The sequence below is a fragment of the Neopelma chrysocephalum genome, unplaced genomic scaffold (genome assembly GCF_003984885.1).
Source record: "Neopelma chrysocephalum unplaced genomic scaffold, ASM398488v2 Primary Assembly neopelma1_77, whole genome shotgun sequence".
NCBI lineage: Eukaryota > Metazoa > Chordata > Aves > Passeriformes > Pipridae > Neopelma > Neopelma chrysocephalum.
The window spans coordinates 2,314,188-2,336,423 of NW_020897738.1; the positions used below are offsets into that span (position 1 = coordinate 2,314,188).

Genomic DNA, 22,236 nt, shown 5'->3' on the forward strand with positions numbered 1-22,236 from the left:
GTCACGTGTCCCGGCAGCTCTGCTCCCTGCGCTCCGCCATGGCTGCGGCGGCGGCCGCGGGCTCGGTGCTGCTGTGCCTGCTCGGCCTGGCGCTGCCCGGCGGCAGCACGCTGCACACCAAGGGCTCCGTGCCGCTCGACACCGTCACATTCTACAAGGTACGGCCCGCGGGCGCCGCCGCGCCTGGCGGAGCGTTCGGGGGGGCGGGCGGGGTCCGCGCAGGGCCGTGTGTCCCGCACCCCGCGGGCACTGCCGGGGGCCCGGGGCGCGGCGGGGCCGCGGAGCGGGACCGGGGCCGCCGACACCGCGCGGGGAGCGCGCGGCGCCCGCGGAGCGGCCGCGCTGCGCCGCAGCCAATGGGAGCGCGGCGGCCGAGGCCGGCAGCCAATGGGAGCGCGGCAGCCGCGGCCGGCAGCCAATCGGCGCGGTCCAAGTGGAGCCGAGCCGCGCGGTTCGGGGGTCCGGCCCGGCCCGGCCCGCGGGGGAGGGAAGGGAAGGTCCGGCCCGAGGCACCGGCGGACGGGGAGGGAAGGTCCGGCCACCACCGCCGCGCCTGCCCCCGAGCTCCGGGCAGCGAGCAAAGAGCCGCCGTGGGCCGGCTGCGCTGCCCGTGCCGGTGAGCGAGTGAGCAGCGAGCCGGGGCCGTGAGCGCTCCGCGCCTTGGTGGCTTCGCTTTTGTTCGTCGAACAGAAAGCAACAGGGTTCCGCAAGGTTTGGGTTTTTTTTTTCCTCCACTAAATCACTTTGCAAGGAAAGCGTTTTCCCAGGGCCATGTGCGCTTCCCACAGGCCCAAGACGGAGCCTTCAACCACCTGTGCCCGCAGGTGTTGTGTCAGTGCCTGAGCAGAGCGCTGTGTAGGTGGGGAGCTGTGCTGCAACCCGAGCCTGTTCGTTACAACAAAAAGATTTTGCAAGGTCTCCTCCTCAGTCTCCAGCGGGGCGAGAAATTCAATTTCCAAGCTCATTGGAAAAGACATCACCCGAGCAGACCAAGATTGGAGTGAAGAGGAATCGATTAAAACATGAATTCTCCATTTCCTGAGCCAGTACAGCACTTCCTCTGCCTCCCTGTGCCTCCTCTCCTAGCTCAGAGTGCAGCTCTTGTGCTGGGACATTTGGTCTCTCTCCTCTTCCTGTCCCACTGGAAGTCATTTAGCTGATTTCCTTCCAAGATGCCAATCAAATTTACAAGCAGATCTTATAATTAAAGGCATTATCAGCTCCTCCAAACCTACCACATATCATCTTTATCATCTGGTGCAGAAATAGACACCCAAAGCTCAGTCTTTCCTTCACACAGCACTGAGTCATTTTTGAAAGGCCATAATTATATAAAATTTCCATTCTCCCCCTGCATCTCTTCATTGCACAGGAAAAGAAGAACAAGCAGGAACAACCTTTGGTGACTTGTGGATTGCTCAGATCTGAAATAATCAAGTTTTGTCCTTTTTTTCCCCCCTTTTTCTTCTTGTTTTAGGTTATTCCAAAGCATAAGTTTGTCCTGGTGAAATTTGACACACAATATCCCTATGGGGAGAAACAAGATGAGTTTAAAAAGCTGGCTGAGAGCTCAGGCTCCAGCGAGGATCTTCTGGTGGCTGAAGTGGGAATATCAGGTGAGGAGCCCTGGGCACATGGGAACAATGTGGGCTGCTGAGGAGGAGACAAATTCCAGTGAGATTTCTGCTGAGAACAGGCTCTGAGGCAATTCTGGGGGTGAGGGATGGATGTGAGACTGCCCTGGATGGTGGCTGAGCCTGCTGTGTGTGGGAGAGCTGCTTATCCACCTCAGCAGGGTAATGCAGGAGTCAGCCCAGACTGCTGAACTGCTGCCACCCTCCTCAGCACTTCTGCCCCCTTATTTTTTTTGGTTTTTTTGCCAAGAGAAACCTTTTTGTCCCATTTGCAGGGAAGAGACCTTACAAGAATCACTCTTTAGCCACAATCCTGGTCAAACAAAGCATATTTAACATGATTAATTCCATGTAGCAAATGCCAGGGCAGCACAGTAAGGGGTTGTTGCACTGTGGCTGATGTAACTCGACGTGGTTGTAACTGGATTTAAGAGAGAAAAGCAGTGAAGAATAGATCACTGTCACCTTACATGCTCTGGCTTTGTAGGTAGAATAAGAATTTAAGGTTAATTGTCCAACTGGGAAGTTTTACCCACATTTTCTAAGCAAACGTGGAATCCTCAAAATAGCATAATCCAAGTGTCTTTGTTTTCTGTCCTCAAGAATAAGTGTTATTTATGTAAGTAATTTCTGTAAGATGAGTAAACATCTTGTAGCTTGGCATGCTGTCAGAGCTAATTCATTCTTTGCACATGGACAGGAAAAAATCTATTCAACTGTAAACTCAGATAAAGTAAATGGATAGAGGAAAACAAGGGAAAAAAAGGCTGTTAATGTCCCATAAGGAGGATGGGGTTTGTACATAAAGATCCTGCCAATGTCTTCTGCTCTCACTGTCATAGCAAAGCACCATTAGAATCTTGTGTTTTTCTTTGGAAAACCAAGTGATTTTTCAAGGTGTTTTTGTTTCAGTGTGTGGCATCTCCCTGGAACAGGCTCCCCAGGGCAGTGGTCGCAGCCCCAAGGCTGCCAGAGCTCAAGGAGTGTTTGGACAACGCTCTCAGGGACAGGGTGGGATTATTGGGGTGTCTGTGCAGGGCCAGCAGTTGGACTGATCCTTGGGGGTCCTCCCAGCTGAGGATATTCCATGATTCTATGATTTCCTGGCAAACAGGTTGTTAAGACATGTTGAAGCTGGAGACAAGTATTTGTGTAGGAGGGAATCCTAAATTAATTTTTGATTAACTGTGCTTTTCTGTGTTCTGTTCTCTGTTGACAGACTACGGCGATAAACTGAACACTGAGCTGGGAGAGAAGTACAAGCTGGACAAGGAGAAGTTCCCTGTTTTTTACTTGTTCCAGGACGGTGACTTTGACAATCCCTTACCTTATGGTGGTGAGATCAAGGCCGGGGCTATTCAGCGCTGGCTGAAGAGCAGTGGCATCTACCTGGGGATGCCGGGCTGCCTGAAGGAGTACGACGTGCTGGCCAGCAAGTTTGTGAGCACCACGGAGAAATCCGAGCGCCAGGCCCTCCTGAAAAAGGGGCAGCAGAGCTTGGGAAAAGCTAAAGAAACCGAGAAGAAATCAGCTGAGCAATACTTGAAAATTATGAGCAAGATCCTGGAGCAGGGAGAGGAGTTTGCTGCGAATGAAGTCGTCCGAATCACGAAGCTGATCGAGAAGAACAAAATGAGTGATGGGAAGAAGGAGGAGCTCCAGAAAAGCCTCAATATCCTCGCTTCTTTCCTGAAGAAAAATAATGAAAAAGAGGAGCTCTGATGTGTTGGAGAACTTTGTACAAGCTGTGAAATGTCAAGAGTCCTAACCAGTTCTCCTTATGCAAGCAAACTTCCCGCTGACTTCAAGAGAGCAGCAGATTTCCTTCTGGTATTCTCAGTTTTGGAAGATCAAGAGGAAGAGATTCCTTGAAAACACAGTATTCTAAATGTTGGAAAAATCACCTAAAAGCAAAACAACAGTATTGTGTAATACTATCCAATAACAGTGTTAAAGCAGACAACAGCAAAAAAAGTACTAGATTGGCCAGAAGCACATTCTTGGTGGTTTTTACAGCTGTTCCCTGGCAAACAAATAACAAAATTCAGTCTCGCATTCCATCTTACATGTTGGAAAAGGTACAGATTGGGTGCCCTTTGTATCTCCACCTTCCCCTGTCTGTAGTGTCCTTGGGTTTTATGCTTGTGAATCTACCCCACACACACCTTTTGTTGCCCCAGCTGGGCTCCAAGTCTTGTTCTTACCTGTTGTTGACTAAGAGACCTGAAGTTTTCCTTTTTCTGCCTTCTTCTTCCACGGCTCCTGTCCCTGTTTGGTTTGGGTTTCAGCCAAATGCTGGCAATGAAAACAGTTCCTCTCCATATCAGAACTTTTCCCTCATCTTCTGGCCAGAGCAACCACTTCATCAGACATTCTCCTGAAATCCTTTATGGTACCCTGACAGTGATGTGAGCTCTGAGCAAGGGCAGAGTCTCCTTGAGGTGCTATTACACTCAGTCTCACCAGTTTGTGCAAAACTTCTTCAGAGGTAAATTTGGGTGAGTTTTCTTATGGCTGAAGAGCACATGCAATGCCTGGGTGTTTTACCTCTCCAAGCTTCATTTCCCAGGTTCAAAACGAGAAAGGTGAGACTAGTAATGACATCTGAAAGTCCTGAGATGTAGTTACATGAACAAAACATTTTCTCCAGCCTCCTGAAGCGATTGACACCGTCAGACTAAAGCTTCATCAGTGTTTGGTAGTTCTAAATATTTGAAAATGAGTTCTTGTAACAAGAAGCAGAAGTATTTGTGCCCTTAGAAGCCTCATCTGTTTTATTTTAATGGAGATGCCTGGTCCAGGGATCAGGTGAGTCCTCAGAAGTGTGCTGTTCACACTGTGGGGTTCAGATGCCCCTGGAAGATGCCGAACCCCTGGTCAGGGTTACAGAGAGTTGAAAAGAGAAACAACCTGTGTGTTTTACCTTAAAACTGTGCTTTAAGCAAAACTGATTGCTGTGGGAGCTTTGCTGCCTTTTGAATCCTGGGATGGGTACAAGGAGCAGATGTTACTGCAAGATAAAATGTATTAATAATACAATAATAAAAAGGTTCCAATTCAGAGCTGCTTCTTAAAGCGTTTTCTAGAGAAACTGCTGCCGATTTGATGGCTGGAGGGGAGGCCATGACTGATCAGCCTGATGATGCCAGCTGGAAGCAAGAGGGATGCCCAGGAGATGAGGGAAGCGGTGTGAGGGTGTCCCTCGGGCCAGGAGATCTCTGCCCCTCAGAACGGGCGGGGAAAGAATCCTGGCAAGGCAGAGAGTCCTTGGCAGGACATGTGCGGAGACGTGTCCCACTTGGCTCCAGGTCCGGAGCCCCTGAGGCACTGAGTGGAGCAGGCGCTGAAAGGAGCAGGTGCTGAAAGGAGCAGCCCCTGAGGGGACCATCTCTCGAGGCTCTGGGGGGAGCAGCCCCTGAGGGAGCAGCCCCCACACGCCCCCTCAGAGCCTTCCTCGAAGCCCTTTCCCGCCCCGTGGCGGTGTCGCCACGGCGAGGCGGTGCCGGGGCGCGGTGCCGAGCTCCACCATGGGCAGCTCCGCGGGGTCGCCTCGGGTCGGCTCCCGGGGCGGTGCCGGGGCCGAGCCCGCCCGCCGGGGCTCGGTGGGCTCTGCCCCCGGTGGGACGCGCGGGACGCCGGTCCCGGGGCGATAACCCCGCTGTTCCCCGGGGCTCCTCAGCCCCCCTGTACCACCGGGCGCTCCCGCGTTGGGGGCCGGGCGCGGGGCGGCCCCGGGGCGGAGCGCGGGCGGTGCCCGCAGCCCCGGAGCGGTGCGGCGGCGGCGGCGGGGACCCATGGCCCTGCCGGCGGAGGCGGCCCGGCTGGACGGGGGCTGGCAGGAGGTGAGCGAGCCCCGCCGGCACCGGGACCCCCGGGACCCTGCCGTGCGCGTCCCTTCTCCTCCATCCCCTCCCGCTCCATCCCCAGCCCGCCGGCACCGGCAGCGCTGCCGCTCCTCTCTGGGACCCCCCGTGTCCCGGTCCGTGCTGCCCGCTCCTATCAGGGATCCCCCGGTCAGGGTCACCGGGCCGTGCCGCTCCTCCCTGGCTCCTCGCGGTCCCCGTCCCGGTCCGTGCTGCCCGCTCCTGTTCAGGATCCCCCAGGCCCCGGTTCCCGGTCCGTGGCCGCCACCTGAGCTCCGTCCTGTCCTTTCCTCAGGTCTACTCGGCGCTCCAGTGGATCCAGTTCACCATGGCCATGCTCAGGTACGACGGGCTGCACGGAGTTACTATCGCAAAGGGGTTTTCCCCCAAAAAAAAAAAAAAAAAAAGAGAACTCGCGTACCCCGGCGAGGCAGACGCGCTCCTGTTCCAACCTGTGCTTTGTTTTCTCAGCGTTGTAGGTTCCAGCTCGATTATTGCCTACGCCGTCTTCCAAAACGCAGTGAGGTCCCCCGAGGTAAGGGCTGTGCCTCCTTCTCCCTCCCTCAGCCGAGGTGTCGGTCCTGTGCAGGTGGATCACCCTGGAGCAGCTGCAGGTCTCAGGGTTATGTGGTTAAACCTTGTTTAACAGCTGGGAGGCAAAGGGCTTGACAAGATTTTGGCTCTTTGTCTGTGATAGGAGTTGAAGGGGCTAACCTTGAACTGTACCTGTGCAGGGAGAAGCAGGTTCCTTAGCCCCGTGCTTTCTGCTGCTCCAGTTGTTCCTGGGAGCAGAGATTTGTTAATGTGCCCTCCTCAGTGGGACAAAACTCCTGGAGTGCTGCAGAGCTGTGCACAAAGCTGCTGAAGTGCAAATTGGAGATGTGCCTGTGGAAATGCTTTTACAGGTGTTGGTCTTTGGGTATCTCCAAGGAGTTTTTGCAGGCAGGTGCGCTGCTCAAACTGATACAACTCAAAGATGCAGCTGATACAACTCAAAGTTCAGACAAGAAGGGGCTGAAAAGCAGTTTGTTGTGCTGGAGTCTGCTGTGGGTCTTTGGAAGGGTCACCCCTGCCATGAACATTCCTAATGCTGAAGTTGTGGGACTCAGGTGCACACATCCCTTGAGGTGGGACAGCCTGCACGTGTGCTGCAGGTGGGACAGGAATGCAGTGCCTGGCACATCCTAAGGGCATCCCATGCACAGGTTATGCAGGAACCCCCTGGGGCTGAGATATATCTGACATACCAAGCAGGTGTCTGGCACATGCACAGTATCCACAGATATCCATCTCATCCTGCCAGGCTTGGGTATCCACACACAGTCCCTCTGTGTGTCCCAGACTTCCCAGAGGTAGTGAACAGAGCTAATCCCTGTGAAGCTGGGGTTCGGTGTTCAGGATTTGCAGGCAACAGGTTACTGTAAGAGCAGAAGGACAGTGGAGCTGCCAGGAGCTGTATCTGTCCTTCCCTCATCTTCACTGTACTTTGTACATCGCGGGTTTGATCTGCAGCCTGGAGAACAGGATTTCCAGGGAATGCAGGGAGTTATCCCTGCGGAAGGGATGCAGGCAAGCTGACAGCTGACACATTGCTGGATGAAGCAGAGTGGGGAGGAGAACATGAGTCCAAGTTTGCAGGGCAAATCTGCCCCCATTACAACACACAGGAGTCTTTCCTCCTGGAAATGCTCTGCCCAGGACATCCAGAAGGAGCTTTGGAGATCTCCATGCATTCTCAGGGAGAAATGAAGGCTGGGACTTCGCCTTAGTGCTGGGATGGAAAACCTGCCTGAGCTTGTGCTGCTAAAGGTGCACATCAGAGGCTCCTTCTATCACATCTGCACCAGGAGAGCTCCACATGTGGTTCTCTCCTGGGGTCCTCCACTCTGGAATGATGCAGAGCTGGGTTTGGCAGGTGTCCTGGTGTGACTCAGCAGCCTCTTCCCGTTACTTCCATGGCCAGAAGCCTGGTCACTCAGGAGCCCTTCTGCTCTCTCTTAATCATATGATGTGGCTGTGGCTTGGGAGCTGCTCGTGAGCCACACATGGCTCCAGGTCACAGATGGGCCTTTCCTGCTCGAGGGAGTCCAGATGTTTCTGCTCAGATTATTGTTTCAAATCCGGGTGGGAGGGGTGGGTGCCAGCTGGAGGGACTGCTCTGCACAGCCTTCCAGGCTCCTCTGCTGCTGCCAGGGCAGATCTGCTGCTGGGGTTTCAAAAGCGACACAGTCTTCAGTAACTTCCCCATTGCCTTGTCCTCATGTTTCTGGTCTGCAGTGGCAGTTTGTAAACAAAGGGGCTGGAAGAGATCCATATCAAAGCTTGCCACAAACATATTCCCCGAGTCATGAGGACCCACAGCAAAATGTTTAAAAATAAACAGCTCTTGAGCCTGGGAGGAGAACGATGTTAGAAACACTTCCCCTCCTGCCCCCAGAAATCAAATATTGCATTCTTGAAGCTCTTCTGTCTTTATGGGGTCAATAAAACTCTTCAGCCTGAGCTAAATCATTCAGAAGAAAGCTCAGATCAACGGGTTGAAGGAAGAAACGTCAGCTCACCCTGTGCCTGGGTGATGGCCACAGAGCCACATCACCGTGCGTGCTCCAGCCTGGCATCTGGAGCTGCCAGGATGGAAATCATTACGTCTTTCCAGTCCCTTCCTCTATTTTATAAATACCATTTGGTATTTGCTTTCCCCTTTTGCAACTCAGAACCAAACTGCCTTCGCTTATCACTGTCACCTACTTCTTTATTCAGGTCTGGGCCAAAACTCCTCGACCAGCCAGTGGTTCCTCGCTCCAAGGGCACTTGTTGCTGGGGAAAGGGGTCACCTGTTCGATTGCAAAAGTTGCTTCTTTGCTTATTTTAGATCTGTTTGGTTTAACCTGCCCTGCTCACAAACTGGGTGGTGTTCCCAGCCTGTCGTGCCAGGGCTTCAGTTGTGCAGCAGCAATGAAAAACCTGCTTAAAAAAGGCATATAAATGAAATTATATAAATATTAACTCCAGATATTTGTGCTATTATGCCTCAAAGGTAAATCTGGCTCAATCAGATCTACCTTACATTTATCAGTCTTACTAATCTCCTTCTCATTGCTCATGGGAACAAGTACAACCCATGATGGGTGGCAAATATTTACTTCCAGGACAATATTGAGGCAAGTCCCATCAGAAGCTCAATTCCATGAAAAAAAAATATAAAAACCATGGCACCTTGAAATGTTTCCATGCTGTGTTTAACATTATAATTTTCTGTAGTGAAAGAAAACCACCATCATTTTCTCTCCAGGATGCTGAAAATGAGGTACCAAAGGCTACAATTAAAAATGTAGATAATCAGGCTGCTTTTCCAGAGTGTCTGCTCTCCCACTAACGACAAAAATGTTGGCCAGAATTTTGCACAAATGTTTTCCTGCAGTGTTTACAGTCCTGGCCAGTGCTTGCAAACTGGAAATGGGCTGGAAACTGCTGTTAAAGGAGACGTGACTCTGTTCCAGCAGACTAATGGCTCTCAGTGGAAGTTAATCTGGCGTGTGACATGGACCCAGCCTTAGTCACCAGCTGAAATGACATGGAACACAGGGGAAAAAATGCCTGTTTAAAGTTATTTCATATCTGAAGAAGGGTTTGTGTTTGCCAAAAGTTTAATTTCTCTCTGAGTTGATTTAAAACATAATATCTCTTCTCCCTGCCAGCCTGTCCCATCCTGCAGAATTGTGAAATTATGGCTATTTGAGTTATTTCCTGTAGGTTTTGATGCTGCTCTTGGATCCTAGTGGCAGAAAGGGTGGTTAGAGCAGGGGATGTGCATTGGAACAGCCCCTGAGAGCACGAATTTGTGTGGATTTTGTCTGCAAGGAGAGTTCACCAGCAGAGCAGGGGATAACACTGTTCAGATAACACCTGATAACCTGATGTGTTGATGTCCATGCTTGGTTGATTAGTCTGAGCACAATTAATCTTTCTACTAGGACTTGGTACAGTCATTTTAAAGGACTGAAAACAAGAGTGATATTTAGGAGTAAAAGTTGAATTATTTCCATCTGGTAACTTTTCTTTAAACTCTCTTGACTGGGAAAGTAGAGGAGACTTTTTTACTTGAAGCTTTCAAGGTTCACTGCAGTTAAATTGACTCTCAGAAATCTTGTCATAGTGCTTCCCTGAGGGTAAAATAATCCCTCTACAAAGTGCTACTCATACCCCACTTATCCTTAATTAAGGCTTTTAAAATAAGTTTGCAGTGGGACACTGGCCTTCTACTGGCACTCATTCCTGCAGGAAAGGCTTTGGAAGGCTGTATTTAATGTCTGTGTGTCTGATACAGGGTAAAGCTGCAGCTGTGGGTGGGTGTGGGAGTGTTGTGATGCCTCTCACACCTGCTGAGCCTTTTCCCTTCCCCCAGGTGCGTCCACTTTTCTACCTGAGCCTCTCTGACCTGTTTTTGGGAATGTGCTGGCTGGCTGGGGCTCTGCTCTACAGCTCACCCACCTCCCAGCAGGACCTCATCTGCTACAACCTGCAAGCAACGGGACAGGTAAGTGTCCCTAATCCTAACCCTGTGGCATCACATTCCTGCTGGAACAGTAATTTGCCACAATTAACCCTTCTGGTGATCACTGTGGCCGTGGGGGCTGTTTATAGACAGGTTTTGGCAGAGGCTCCCTGTGTGAACTTGACTTATTGATGTCTTGCTTTTGTGTGGAAAAGGGAGATAATGACATTTGGGTTTAGGATCCTCTGGTGTGGGAGAGGCCATAAGGAAGGCAAAGGCATCATGGGATTTTGTGGTTGCTTGTGTAAAGTGAGTGGATGGGGCTTGATCTCTTTCCTGCTGGATCCCTGCCCAGGGGATCTCTGTGCCTCTCAAAGAGCAGATTTTCTTTTCCTCTTTGTGCTTCCTCCAGCCTGGGCAGGAACAGACACATTCTGGGACTCACTTGAGCTCACATTTACAGCATTACCTGCCCTTGGTTGCTCTTCCCAAGAGTGCTCAGGGGCCGCTCCGTCAGCACAAGCTCAGACCCAGTGATTCAGCTGCTTTCCAGCTGATTCCCTGTGCTGGAGACTAATTGGAGCAGAGGGAGTGAACTCCATTTTCCTGACAGTTTGCTTTTGTCTCACCCAGCTCCCTTTTCAGAATTAGGCTTTGGAAATCAGTGCTCCAAAAAAACTCTGCAGGATCCAGAACTCTGCCGAGCCTGGGCCAGGACGGAGGTTCACAAGTGATGATCCGTGGGATTAACAGTTTCCTTTTAAAGGACATGGCTGGGAAGAGCAAGGGGCTTGGGGGAGCCTTGCTGTGTGTTGTGTGGGCTCAGGAATCTCCCTGGGAGTGTGGTGGGAACTAAATATCCACACTGAGCAGCAGCATCAGAAGCCAGAGACGATCTCCGGGTGCCTTGGAGAAGGCAGGGAAGTAGCTACAGGTGTGGAATGGAGTTGTTCCTGCTGTTGTGTGTCTGGGCATGGGTTCCTGCAGCTCAGGGATGTTTCAGCAGCTGTTTTTGTGGGTACAAGTGTGTTCCTGAGGCTGTTGAGAGCAGCTGTTCCACTCCAGGCTCATCTCTGCTCTCTCCAGCTCTGCTGTGGAGGCTCTGCAATGTGTTCCTGTTGAGAGATGAAACAGTGGGATGTGGGTAACTTGGCCTCTTGGGAATAATGCAGAACAGCATCAAAGGTGTTTTCAAGATGATGGTACAGGGGAAAATGAGGAGAGTTTGGGAAAGGCTTTCCAGAGCTGAAAGGTGGAAGGAGCAGGTGGGACTGAAGTTGTTCCTGAGCTGTTTCCTTTGCCTGGGGACAGTCCTTGATGAAGTGTGATATTTTTTATAGCCTGGAGACAGCAGGTTGCACTGCTGGAGGAAAAATAGGTTGAATGCAGGCAATATGGCATCATTTCTCAGCTCCCACGCATTTCTGGCTGTTTCTGCCCTCCCTTTTCCAGCCAGTGGCTGTGCTTCTCAGGGACACCAGCACAGGAGGGGGACAAGGTGGGAGCGGTGTTTTCGTGCTGGGTGAGCAGAACTGGCCTTGGGTTAGTCCTTACAGGACAGGGAACAGCCAGGGTGCTCTGGTGGGATGTGCAGGGCCACATCCTGACCCCAGCCAGTGTCACCAGGCCCCTCTTCCATGTGCCACTGCAGTCCCCCCCTGGCACAAGGACTGCCCCGGTGGCAGAGCCAGGTTGTGCCTGGCAAGAGCTGTCACTGCTGTTTGCTCTGGGAGAAATGAAAACAAATGGAGCACTTGCCATGGCAACCTGTCCACAGTGGGCAGGTGACTGAGCAGGACACCCCACCCCACACCCCCCTCTGCCCTTGGGGGTGTTGGGAACACCTTGTGCGTAAGAAGGAGCCAGGGAGAGGTTCAACCAGCAGCTTCTGTGGAGCAGAACCCGATGGAATGAGCAAATAAATGTCTCACAGGGTGTCTCATAAACACACGTGGCTTCTCTGCACACCAGCACCTAGAAAATGTCAGATGCCAGAGGGTGAGGATGGGCAGGGGAGGCTCAGCAGGGTGTTTGCAGGTGGCAGCCCTTGGAGAGACTCACACCAGGGTCCCTGGGACATCCCAAGGCGTTGCCTCAGGAGCAGGACAATCTTTTGCCTTATTCAGGCTGTTTGCCCTCAGTTTATCACCATGGGCTGGTGTTGCAGTGGATGGAGCTCCCCAACATCCCTACAGGAGGAGATTGCTTTGTTTCTTGGGTTTTCCCTGTTTCAGCCCCAGAGCTTTGATTGATATTAATGTAAATACTGCTCCCTTTGCTGTCCCTTGACGTTGTTCTCTCCTCCTCCCTGCCTTGCCTCTGTGTTACAATAATAAAGTGCAGAATAAAGATTGTGGTTATAATTGCACAACTCCCCCACATTCTTCCAGTGGCCTAATAATGTCCTGGCAGGCTCTGCCCACGCTGGGGAGAACAATGGGAGCCACACAAGTGGGATAATGAGGGACTCTGGTGTCTCTGCTTTTATCTCCTCATGGGAAGTGCTGCAGGACTGTCTCCGGTCCCAAAGCTGGGGCTCAGGAAAGCAGAATTCCCTTCACTTTCTGCTGGCAGCTTCCCAAGGGGCATTTGGTTCCCTCCACCAAACCAGAAGGCAGTGCTGACATTTCTTGAGCCTGAAGTGCAAGACAGCAATATTTGTGGACTGTTTTGATGACCTTCCCTGGAAGTAATTGAAAAAGGGCAGCAAACACTCATTAAAGCTCGTTTAATGAGCTGGAAAGTCACTGCAATGTTCCTGCTGCAATGTCACAGCCCCTTGGACTCGGCCCCTTGAGCCAGCCAAGAGCATTTGCCACCTCAGTGAAGGAGGACGAGTTTGTTTAGTGACTCCTTTCCCAGACGTGGATGATCCCAGGGTGGCAAACCTGTGCTCCTTATCTTTTTGGCAAAGAAAAGAAATTCCCTTGTCCAGCCCTTCCTCTTTGCCTTTGCCACTGAAGTGTGTGCTTCCTGTAACAAACAGCACATGGGTGGACACGGTCTGATCAGGCAGCTTGGAGCAAACACGGATTTGAAAATAAATGGGATAAAGATTTGGGAGGTTTTGCAGGAAATTTTAGATATTTGGTCTCATCTCAGACTGTGAAACTCTCAGTGGGAAACAGTGTGCTCTGTCTTTTCTCTCCTCTTTTTTCCCATGGAGAGAAAAGGGATTTTTGGGATGTTAATTCAGGCAGATATTCTCTGCCCTCACTTTCCTCTTTAAATATCTCATTGTTTTGTGTTTCCGTGAATTCTCAGTGTAGGGAGCTCATTATGCAAAAATCTAAATGTCACATCTGTGTTGTTTCCTAATGGATGTAGCACAGAGATGATCCAAGTGCCTTTGGACTTGTTGTTGCCAAAATTTGGGCTAAAAAATGAACCAAATCACAAAGGTTTGTATTTCTAAGACAGCCCTGCTGTCATTAGTTCTCCTGTCCCCTGTCTGAGCCCCAAGTGAAGCTGCCTTTGTGAGGTTTAGAGTGGGAGCCTCTCCTCAACCTGGCTCTTCCCAGCTGGATGTGAGCACAAGGGGTTGGTTGTGAAGGATCCTCACCTTTGGCAGATGTTTCTTCCTGCCTCTGTTCCACAGGCTTTGGGTCATCAGTGAGGAACTAAATGCGCTACAGAAACTGTTGTTATAGGACTAAAATGTTCATATTTCCCAGATATTCTACGTGGCCTCTTTCCTCTACACTGTCAACTACACATGGCACCTGTACAGGGACCTAAAGGTGAAGTACAACCAGAACCTCTTCAGGGGGCTCCCCCAGGTGAGTAGGACGGGTGTGGAACAACAGTTGGGTGCCCAAGTCTGACTCTGGGGCATGGTGGGATGTGGGGGCTGCACACAGAACAGTTCACTCACCAAAAGGACCTTGAAGGCCCTTCTGCCCCGTGGCTGTATGAACTGATGTGTCCCTGGGGTCAGCAGAGTTACTGCTGGGTCTGTGAGAGCCTCTCAGCACCGGGGGCTGGGGAAGCAGTTGGCAGACCAGGGGTTTGCAGCAGCTGAATGACTGGTTTGGTGCTGTCACCAAACTGGTGACTACCCTCTGCCAGGGCACAGCAGAGGGACAGGAGAACAGGGGGTACCTGGACAGCCTGGAACTGAGAAGTGACAATTTCTGTCCTCCTCAGGTGTCACACTCAGTAAGGGTTTGAGATAGAAGGTGTGAAGGGAACTAGTACTAACAGGACCTGCTGGCTCGGGGAGCAGGGACCAGTCCTCATTTCATCATCCCTGGCCTTTCCAAAAGCCCTTTGGGGCACCAGTGTAATCGTTGGGAACTGAGGAACAAGGACACAGCACTCAGGAAAACACTCCCTGCACTGCAGGCTGAGCAAACACTTCACACACCTCATGACCAAAATCCTTCCTGCAGTTGTTTCCCACCTCACTCCTGGCTAAACAGGGAGGCACCGTGCCTGCTGTGTGGCTCCCTGTGTATTCCTGCAAGGTGGAATATTCCTAATGCAGCTCATCCCATCAAACTGCCCCAGACAGCCTTTTCTTCCCCAGACATTTGCTTTGTATCCCGGATATTCCATTTGTCAGTTCAGGAGCAGCAGGCTGGGCAGATCACTCTGAATTTAAAGGGCTTTTATCCATAGGGTTTGGATCCACTTATAGGACTGGATTCCTTCTTGTTGGGCTCCCACACGTGCCATAATTCCCCACCCTTCAGTGTCCCACAGTGGATTGATGCTGCTGGGTGGGTCCCACTGCCAAAGCACATTTCCTGGTGAGCAGATACCAGGACACTCCCAAACTGCCTGAATTTCTTCACCAGAACATGAAGTTTCTGACGAACAGGGCCAAATGAAGTGAATAAACAGTACAAAAAATAAGCAAGTCCCACCAGAGAGCTCATCAAGTCTCTGCTCCTTGTCCAGGTCCAAGTTCCCTTCTCTGATCCTCCTCCTGAAGCAGAACAGGACAGTCAGCGAGGGTTGATTCCGTTCCAAATCAGCACAGGCTGAACTTGACCATGTTGACTCAGTGCAAATTAGAACCAAACATTTGTCCTGGGGATTAATCAGCATTTGAAGGACCCTCAGCTGCTGAAATGCTCCCTGGGAGCTGGTTCCTGTGGACCAGGGGCTGTACAGGAATGATGATTTAATTAAACTCGTTGGATTTTGCAGGCTGTAGATTATGCAAGTTGTGTCGGCCGAATAGCAACGATCTTGTCGAGGTAAGATTTAGTTCTCCCTGGTAGGATGAAGTAGATTTGTAAAATTTAATTCTCCCTGGCAGGATGATGTGGTGTTGGTAAGGTTTAGTTCTCCCTGGCAGGATGATGTGGTTTTGGTAAGGTTTAGTTCTCCCTGGCAGGATGATGTGGTGTTGGTAAGGTTTAGTTCTCCCTGGCAGGATGATGTGGTTTGGCAAACTGCAGTGTGCTGATCTCTGCTTCCTACTTGTTTTGAAGCAAGATTTACTAAAGCTTGTAAAGCTCATCACTAGCAGCAGAGTGACCTCACAAACATGGAGTAAGAGGGTTTTTTTTAACCAAGTTAATCATAACTTTATTAACTAGATGTGGTTTTCCAGAAGGTGCTCCCTTCACCAATGATTAGCCCTCACGAATGAAAGCACCGACGTTGGTAAAGCTGATAAAATACTTTTCCAGAGCAATGTCAACAAAAACAATTTTAATTCCTCTGTAGTGACAAGAGAAAAACCAAGTGGTGTTTGCTGGGGGTGGGATGGAGCAGTGCAATAACTAGTGACTGTTCTGTTGTCTTGTCTCCTCTCAGCCTCATCCCTTTCCTCCTCATGGTGCCGGTGTTTTGCCTGGGCAACAGCAGTAATTGCTACCAGAACTTCAGCCAGAAGCACGGGTGAGCCTCAGCCCCTCTGACACAGCCCCAGGGCTGCTGGGGCAGGGCAGGAGCTCAAGCTGTCCCCTTTGTCCCACAGCTGTCTCCTGATGCACACAGAGATGACCGTGACCACCAACGAGCCGCAGACCCTGAGCGGCTCCGTCTGCCGCGCGATGCATTTCTACGGCATCGGGGTCTTCCTCATCTCCTTCCTCATCAGCTTCGTGGCCATTCTGGTAGGAAACATGGGCCTTTGAATCTCTGCATCTTTGCTTGGATGGCACCAGAGGCCAGGCTGTCATATGGAATGGTTTGGGTTGGAAGGAACCTTGAATCTCATCCAGTGCCACCCCCTGCTGTGGGCAGGGACACCTTCCACTAGACCAGGTTGCTCCAAGCCCTGTCCAACCTGGCCTTGGACACTTCCATCACTTCTACCACCTCTCTGGGCAACCTGTCCCAGGGTCTCACCACCCTTTCTTCCCAACATTCCATCTAACCCTCCTCTCTTTCAATTTGAAGCCATTCCCCATTGTCCTTCCACTACAAGCTCTTGTAAATATGGCAGAGGAATAACTGTGTGGTGCTTCTTCCCTTTTGGAAGGGGTGGGGGGGGAAATAGCACTGTGCCACCACATAAATCCATCTAGTGTCCTGTGTTCTGTCAGCCCATCCCCAAAAGGATTTAGCAGGTAGAGAAGGCTCTGCTTGGCAGCAGAGTTCACCTACTGCATCGTCAGCAGGAGGTGATTAATGTTTGGAGTCAGTGATCTTGGAGGTCTTTCCTTTTTGATTTTATGATTCTAAGAGTCTAAATCAATTCAGAGTCTTCAGTTTAGAAAAGGTCACATGCAAAGACACCTCTCTCCCAGGATTTCCCCCACTATTGTGGGAAAAGGCTGGATGGACTGAGGTGGGACCTGTCCTGGGTGAACCCAGCAGCTCCCAGCCCAAACAATATCATCTGCCTGTTCCCTTTCAGGTGATCCTCAGCCAGGCACGAGGTCTGTACAAGAGGTTTGTGAACTCCACAGGGTTCCTGGGGGACCAGCAGTGGGCTATGATTAAGATGGTGGAACAACGAGTGGTCTTTTACCCCGTCGTGTTCTTCTGCTGCTGGGCCCCAGGTGAGCAGAGAGCTGAGTTCCTCCCACAGTGCTCCCCTGTGGAACCCCAGAGAGGTGGGGTTAAAGCAATGCCCTCTTGTCCTTCCCTTTTCACAGCTGTCCTCCTTGGAATGCTGAAGTTGACTGTTTCAACAACCAGCAAGATCTACATGGCCCTGCTGATCCTGCAGGTAAATCTCTGCCCCTGCCGCCTCCTGGGCTTTGCCTTCTCACCCTGAGCCTCCCAATCCTGAGTCTGGTCCCAGCTGGATGCAGCTGGACAAGGATCACTCCATGTGAGCCTGAGTCTGGTTTGTGCTTTTGGTTGGCAAAGATCTCTGTTGGGTGATTTATGTGAAAAGGTCTCAGTTAACCAAAATCCAGCACCATGAGGACACGATTTAGTGGTGAACATGGTGGTGGTGCTGGAGTGATGTTTGGACTTGGTGATCTCAGAGGCCTTTTCCAACCTCAGCAATTCTGCTATCATGGAAATTGTAGCCAATAGGACCAGAAAGGATCCCCAGGAATCAGTTTGGGCTTTTTCCCCTCTGTCTCTGTGTTTTCCCTGTGTTCCTAAGTCTCCAAAAGTGACTCCTTCATAACACTTGTCCAGCTGCTTCTTGTGGCTGGGACAGAATTTAGAAGTTGTGTTATATTATATAATTATTTAAAATATCTTATATATATATAAATATATTTCTAGAAAATACATTTCTATGGGTTTATATATAATTAGATATTTATTAACTATTTGTTTAAAAAATCATGAGATTGCTCTATCACACATGGGGTGGGGGGTGAATAAAGCCATGCTGGGAGTGGGAGATTTTCCAGGCTGGCAGGGAGCTCAGAGCACTGTGCAGGGCTGGATTCCAGGAGCCCTGATGCCCCCTCTGCTCTGTCCCAGGCTCTCACAGCAGCTTCCCAGGGGCTCCTGAACTGCCTGGTGTATGGATGGACCCAGCACGTGTTCCTGTCCCTCAAACGCGGCGCCCGCCGGGACGTGGACACCCAGACCCCCCTCCTGCGCTCCCAGAAGAAGTTCTACTCCAGCACAGCCCCCACCAGCCCCCCAGACACTGAGGGCTCCACATCCACGCTGCTCTGAAGTGTCCTGCCAACACCTCCTCATGTTTTAGGAATGTCATCCAGACCCGGGATGGGGCTGTCGGCTCCGAACTGTCCCAGCCACGGGGATGGAGGAGCCCGAGCGGGTCTGTCAGAGACACTCAGTGGAGATAGTTATTTATTTTACAGGTCATATGGACCCTAAATGGATTCTTTCAACATGGAAAATCTCTAGTCCAGACTTTCTGCTTCTGGAAATATCCCCAGAAATGCAGCAGATGGTGTGTAACAGCTCAGAGGTCTCATCCAGTCCCAGCAGAGGATGTTTTACTTCTCCAAGTATTTGTTTTATTTCTTGAAGTATTTGCCATTGCAAAATAACAGTAAAGAAAAGTGAATATTTTTCATATCTCTGACTTGGAATTCACTATAACCATGAGAACATGCACCATACCAAGAGCCAACTGCAGGGAATGAAGAACTGCAAAGCAGGATAAAAACATCAGTGCTCACTTCCATGCCTGGAATTCTGCACATTTCCCTTCTGTTCTTCGTGCCAACAATACTAACAAAAATCAGCTTCTTCAACACTGTGGAGCATCATGAACCGGGTGAGCAGGATTAAATCTGAATCTCTCTCTACATTTTCAGATGCTCAAGTGAATTATTTACTGAGGTCCCTCCATGATACAGAAATAAAAAAGATCTTTAGCTGGGTTGAAAACAACTCCCTTAATTTACACTCTTTATTTTCTAACAGCTTCACTGTGTTTCACATAGCAGGTTATACAAGAAGAGGAAATACTCCAGTTTTGTGTCATTAACTTACACAACTGTGTAAACTGTGTGTCAGTCACCCAACACCCCTGGTGTTTTCGTCAGTGACTGATTTTCTCTTACACAGTGAGGTTGAGCAAAACAATTCAATTTTGCTGTTCCACAGGATAAAAACCAGGTCCAGCTACAACCCTATGTTTGCATCCAGATCAGTTTTAATGAGTCCTCTGCAGCTGGAGGCCGAGTCTAGTGCCTGAGTCCAGCTTTCCACTGCTGCCATGGGAAGTCTCACGCAGGAGAGTTTTAACTCTCAGCAGCTTTTGAGGTGTCTTCTTCCACCTGGGCCTTTAAATCCTCCTCAGGAGCCCGTTCTCCAGTCCCAAAGTTCAGATGTAATGTCCCCTTGGGAGTCACAAGTAAATACAGGGAGGTTTTATATTCCAAAATCTTTCTGCCTGAGGTGATTTGTGTAATTTACTCCCTGAGTGCTGATGATACAGGACACTTCATCCGGGCTGTTTCTGAATTGGGGGACAAGTTTCCTTGGAATGCCTGTCTCATAGGCTGTGTAGCCCCAGGATTTCCATGGGGAGGATGGGACCCACTGCCTGGCACAACCCCCTCCCCACAGGGGTACAAGGAAGCAGCACATAAAACACCCTCATCTCCTCCCTGAGAGGCTCCCTGGGCTGACCCCATCTGGGGACAGCGTGACAAGCCAGTGCAATTTGTTTAAAAGGGGATTAAGGCTTCAGAAGTGGGAAGTGATGGAAGATTATCTGGGAAACAATGCCAGGATTGCCCATGGAGCTTCAGCTGTGGCAGTGAGAGCCCTCAGAGGGTGCTGACAGACCCTCATGAGCTCAACACATCACTCAGTGTTTGTTTGAGGGGAGTTTTCTTGCTGGACAGGGAAGGGCATCCCTTGGGCCACACATCCTCCTGGAAGTAGGGCAGAGTAGTTTTGTGCCACTTCTGGAGAGCACTCCCAGCTGGTTTGGCTGCCTTAAGTGCTCCCAGGAAATTGTTCTCTCACTCCCTTTCCCAGTCTGGATGCTCCAACCCATCCAACCCACTATTACGTCCTCAAAGGCACCAAGAGATGGATGTTACCTCTCACTGAGAAGAGGCCCTGGACTCTCACAGCTGCCCCACCATCTCTTCTCAGAGCCACTTTTGCTCTGAAATGCTCATGGGACAAGGGACAATGGGACAAGAGTCTCTCTGGTTCCTGTCAACAAATGAAACCATACTTAAAGATAACAAAACTATTTCCAGAGGCAGGAAGGGCACAAGTGCCACACTGAGGTCACTGCTCTGTGTCCAGAAGGGTGTGGGGAAGCACTCCAAGCTCCTTGGAAAAGCCCAAGGCCAGCCTGAAGACAGGCCAGTCCACTTCTCATGGACCAGAGTCTCCCAGTCCTGCCACAGGTTCCATCAAGGCTCCCACTTCACCCACCTCCAGAACAGCCCCTGCAAAGATCATCCTCCTACAGGAAGTGCTTCCCAGTTCCAATGTCACTGAAATGGCACTGACAGGGAAATGTCACTGAACACAGGATTCCTCCCTCCCTCCCTCACTGCCCAGTCATGGCTACAACAATCCTACAAACCTGGGGGGTGAACTGGGAGCACTGGGCAGGTGCTGCTGCCAGCTAATGGAAAGCTGGGCTTAAAAAAGGCAGTTTTGGATTATGTTGCCAGGCAGAGCACACCAATTCCCTGGGATTTATCCAGCCCAGCCTGTCAGTCATCCTTTCATCTCACAAAATGTAAAGCCAAGTGCTTATTCCCATTGGTGAGGGAGGTGGGATGGGGGCTGAGCGTGGCAGGAGAGGGCTTGGGGTGGCAGGAGAATAATGGGATCATTAAGGTTGGAAAAGCCCTCTAAGATTGAGCCCAACATTCCTCCAGCACTCCCACATTCGCCACAAACCCATGTCCCCAAGTGCTGCATCCACACACCTTCTGGGCACTTCCAGGGAGAATAGGGATGGCAGGAGAATAATTGAATCCTTAAAAGTTGGAAAACCCTCTAGGACCATTGAGTCCAACCATTAACCCACCACCACCATGTTCACCTCTAACCCATGTCCCCAAGTGCCACATTCACACACCTTCTGGACACTTCCAGGGAAAAGCAGGGTGGCAGGAGAATCCCAGAGCTGTCCTTCCTCCCCTCCTGCCCTGCAGCAGTTTGGGAACCAAACAAAAGCAGCCAGGAACTGTTGAGTTTAGTAAAATCATTTATATACACCAAGGGGGAATATTTACAATATAATACTGATCCCAAAGGAACTAACAGGGAACACTGAGGAGAGAAATGGGAACATCTCAACACACAGAAGTTAAATGTTGCACGTGGGGACAGACTGGGATTTCCAAAATGAAAACCAGGAGTAATGACAGCAAAACTTTGACCAACTAAAATCTCTTCTGCCCAGTCAGGTTCTTCTAATTTTTAATACAGATATAAAAGCATAAAATAATCAATCACAGGAGAAGTCAGATATACATCAAATTTTGAAAAGGTCAAATGATTTCAGAGATTTTTCTTCACTTAAATAAAATTCTAGAAAAAAAAAACCAAAACCAAACAACCTATAGAGTTTTCCCACGTCTTTAGTGTTTGTACAAAGTCTTCTTTGATCCCATACAACCCTTCCAGCTCCAGATATTTACAATATTCACAGTCTGCCATAAAGGATCAGTAGATTTATTACCAAGTAAAACCTTACAGAATCAAGACAAGGTGTCCTGCATTTGCGTCAACTGATAAATAAAATAAAACACAGGAAGGAAAAAGTCAAATGCTACTTTCAAATATGAAAATGAATCCATTAAAGTGTATTTAACTTTGAAATGTAAAACTTAACTTTTCCAAGAGACAAAAAAAAAAATCAATTTTCTCATAGAAATAAAACCATTTGACCTTGAAGCTTCAAATTGTGTTTTCTTAATCTGTCCCTCCTCCCTCTGCTTCGGATCAGGCCTTTCTTACTTATACCAGACAATAAAATTTAGAGTAAATCCATAAAAAGCAGTTCTTTGTGACAAAATTCCAGTGCTCACCCTGGAGTAGCTCCAATCTGATCCATCTTCCTGCCAACTTCTGTCTCCCAAAAAACTGCCTGAGTATTTTCCTCCTTGGAGGGCAGAGTCACAAAGTGCCTTTGGAGGGAAGTTTTTGCACTCCTGTTCAAACACAGGTGATTTCTTGTTTCTATCTCTATTTGCCACACTTAAAACTTTCAATTTCCCCGAAAAAACATGGATTTCAAGTTAAAAGTGAAACCATCTCTTACATTTCCAGACTTGTGTGGATGCTGACATGACCTAGAATGAGAGCAAGGACAGAAATGCACATCACAGGCCCTGCAAAGTTGCTGATACAACCAAGAAATGACAAATATTCTTGTTTCTTGCTAATTCTCTTCAGTTTTCATGGACAGGTC

At 50.0% G+C, this 22,236-nt stretch overlaps 2 protein-coding genes across 2 annotated transcripts; both read left to right on the forward strand.

Annotated features, from left to right (window-relative positions):
* ERP29 (endoplasmic reticulum protein 29) lies at positions 1–4,694 on the forward strand. The gene is made up of 3 exons (XM_027689600.1): positions 1–158; positions 1,478–1,616; positions 2,854–4,694. Exons 1-3 carry the CDS (start codon positions 39–41, stop codon positions 3,354–3,356), a joined length of 762 nt encoding a protein of 253 aa, XP_027545401.1. The 5' UTR covers positions 1–38; the 3' UTR covers positions 3,357–4,694.
* Positions 4,695–5,418: 724 nt separating this feature from the next.
* Positions 5,419–21,398, forward strand: TMEM116 (transmembrane protein 116). The gene is made up of 11 exons (XM_027689343.1): positions 5,419–5,476; positions 5,793–5,839; positions 5,969–6,032; positions 9,903–10,034; positions 13,667–13,771; positions 15,147–15,196; positions 15,762–15,845; positions 15,925–16,063; positions 16,810–16,954; positions 17,051–17,124; positions 17,844–21,398. The coding sequence occupies exons 1-11, from the start codon at positions 5,429–5,431 to the stop codon at positions 18,042–18,044; spliced, it is 1,089 nt and encodes a 362-aa protein (XP_027545144.1). The 5' UTR covers positions 5,419–5,428; the 3' UTR covers positions 18,045–21,398.
* The last annotated feature ends 838 nt before the right edge of the window (positions 21,399–22,236 follow it).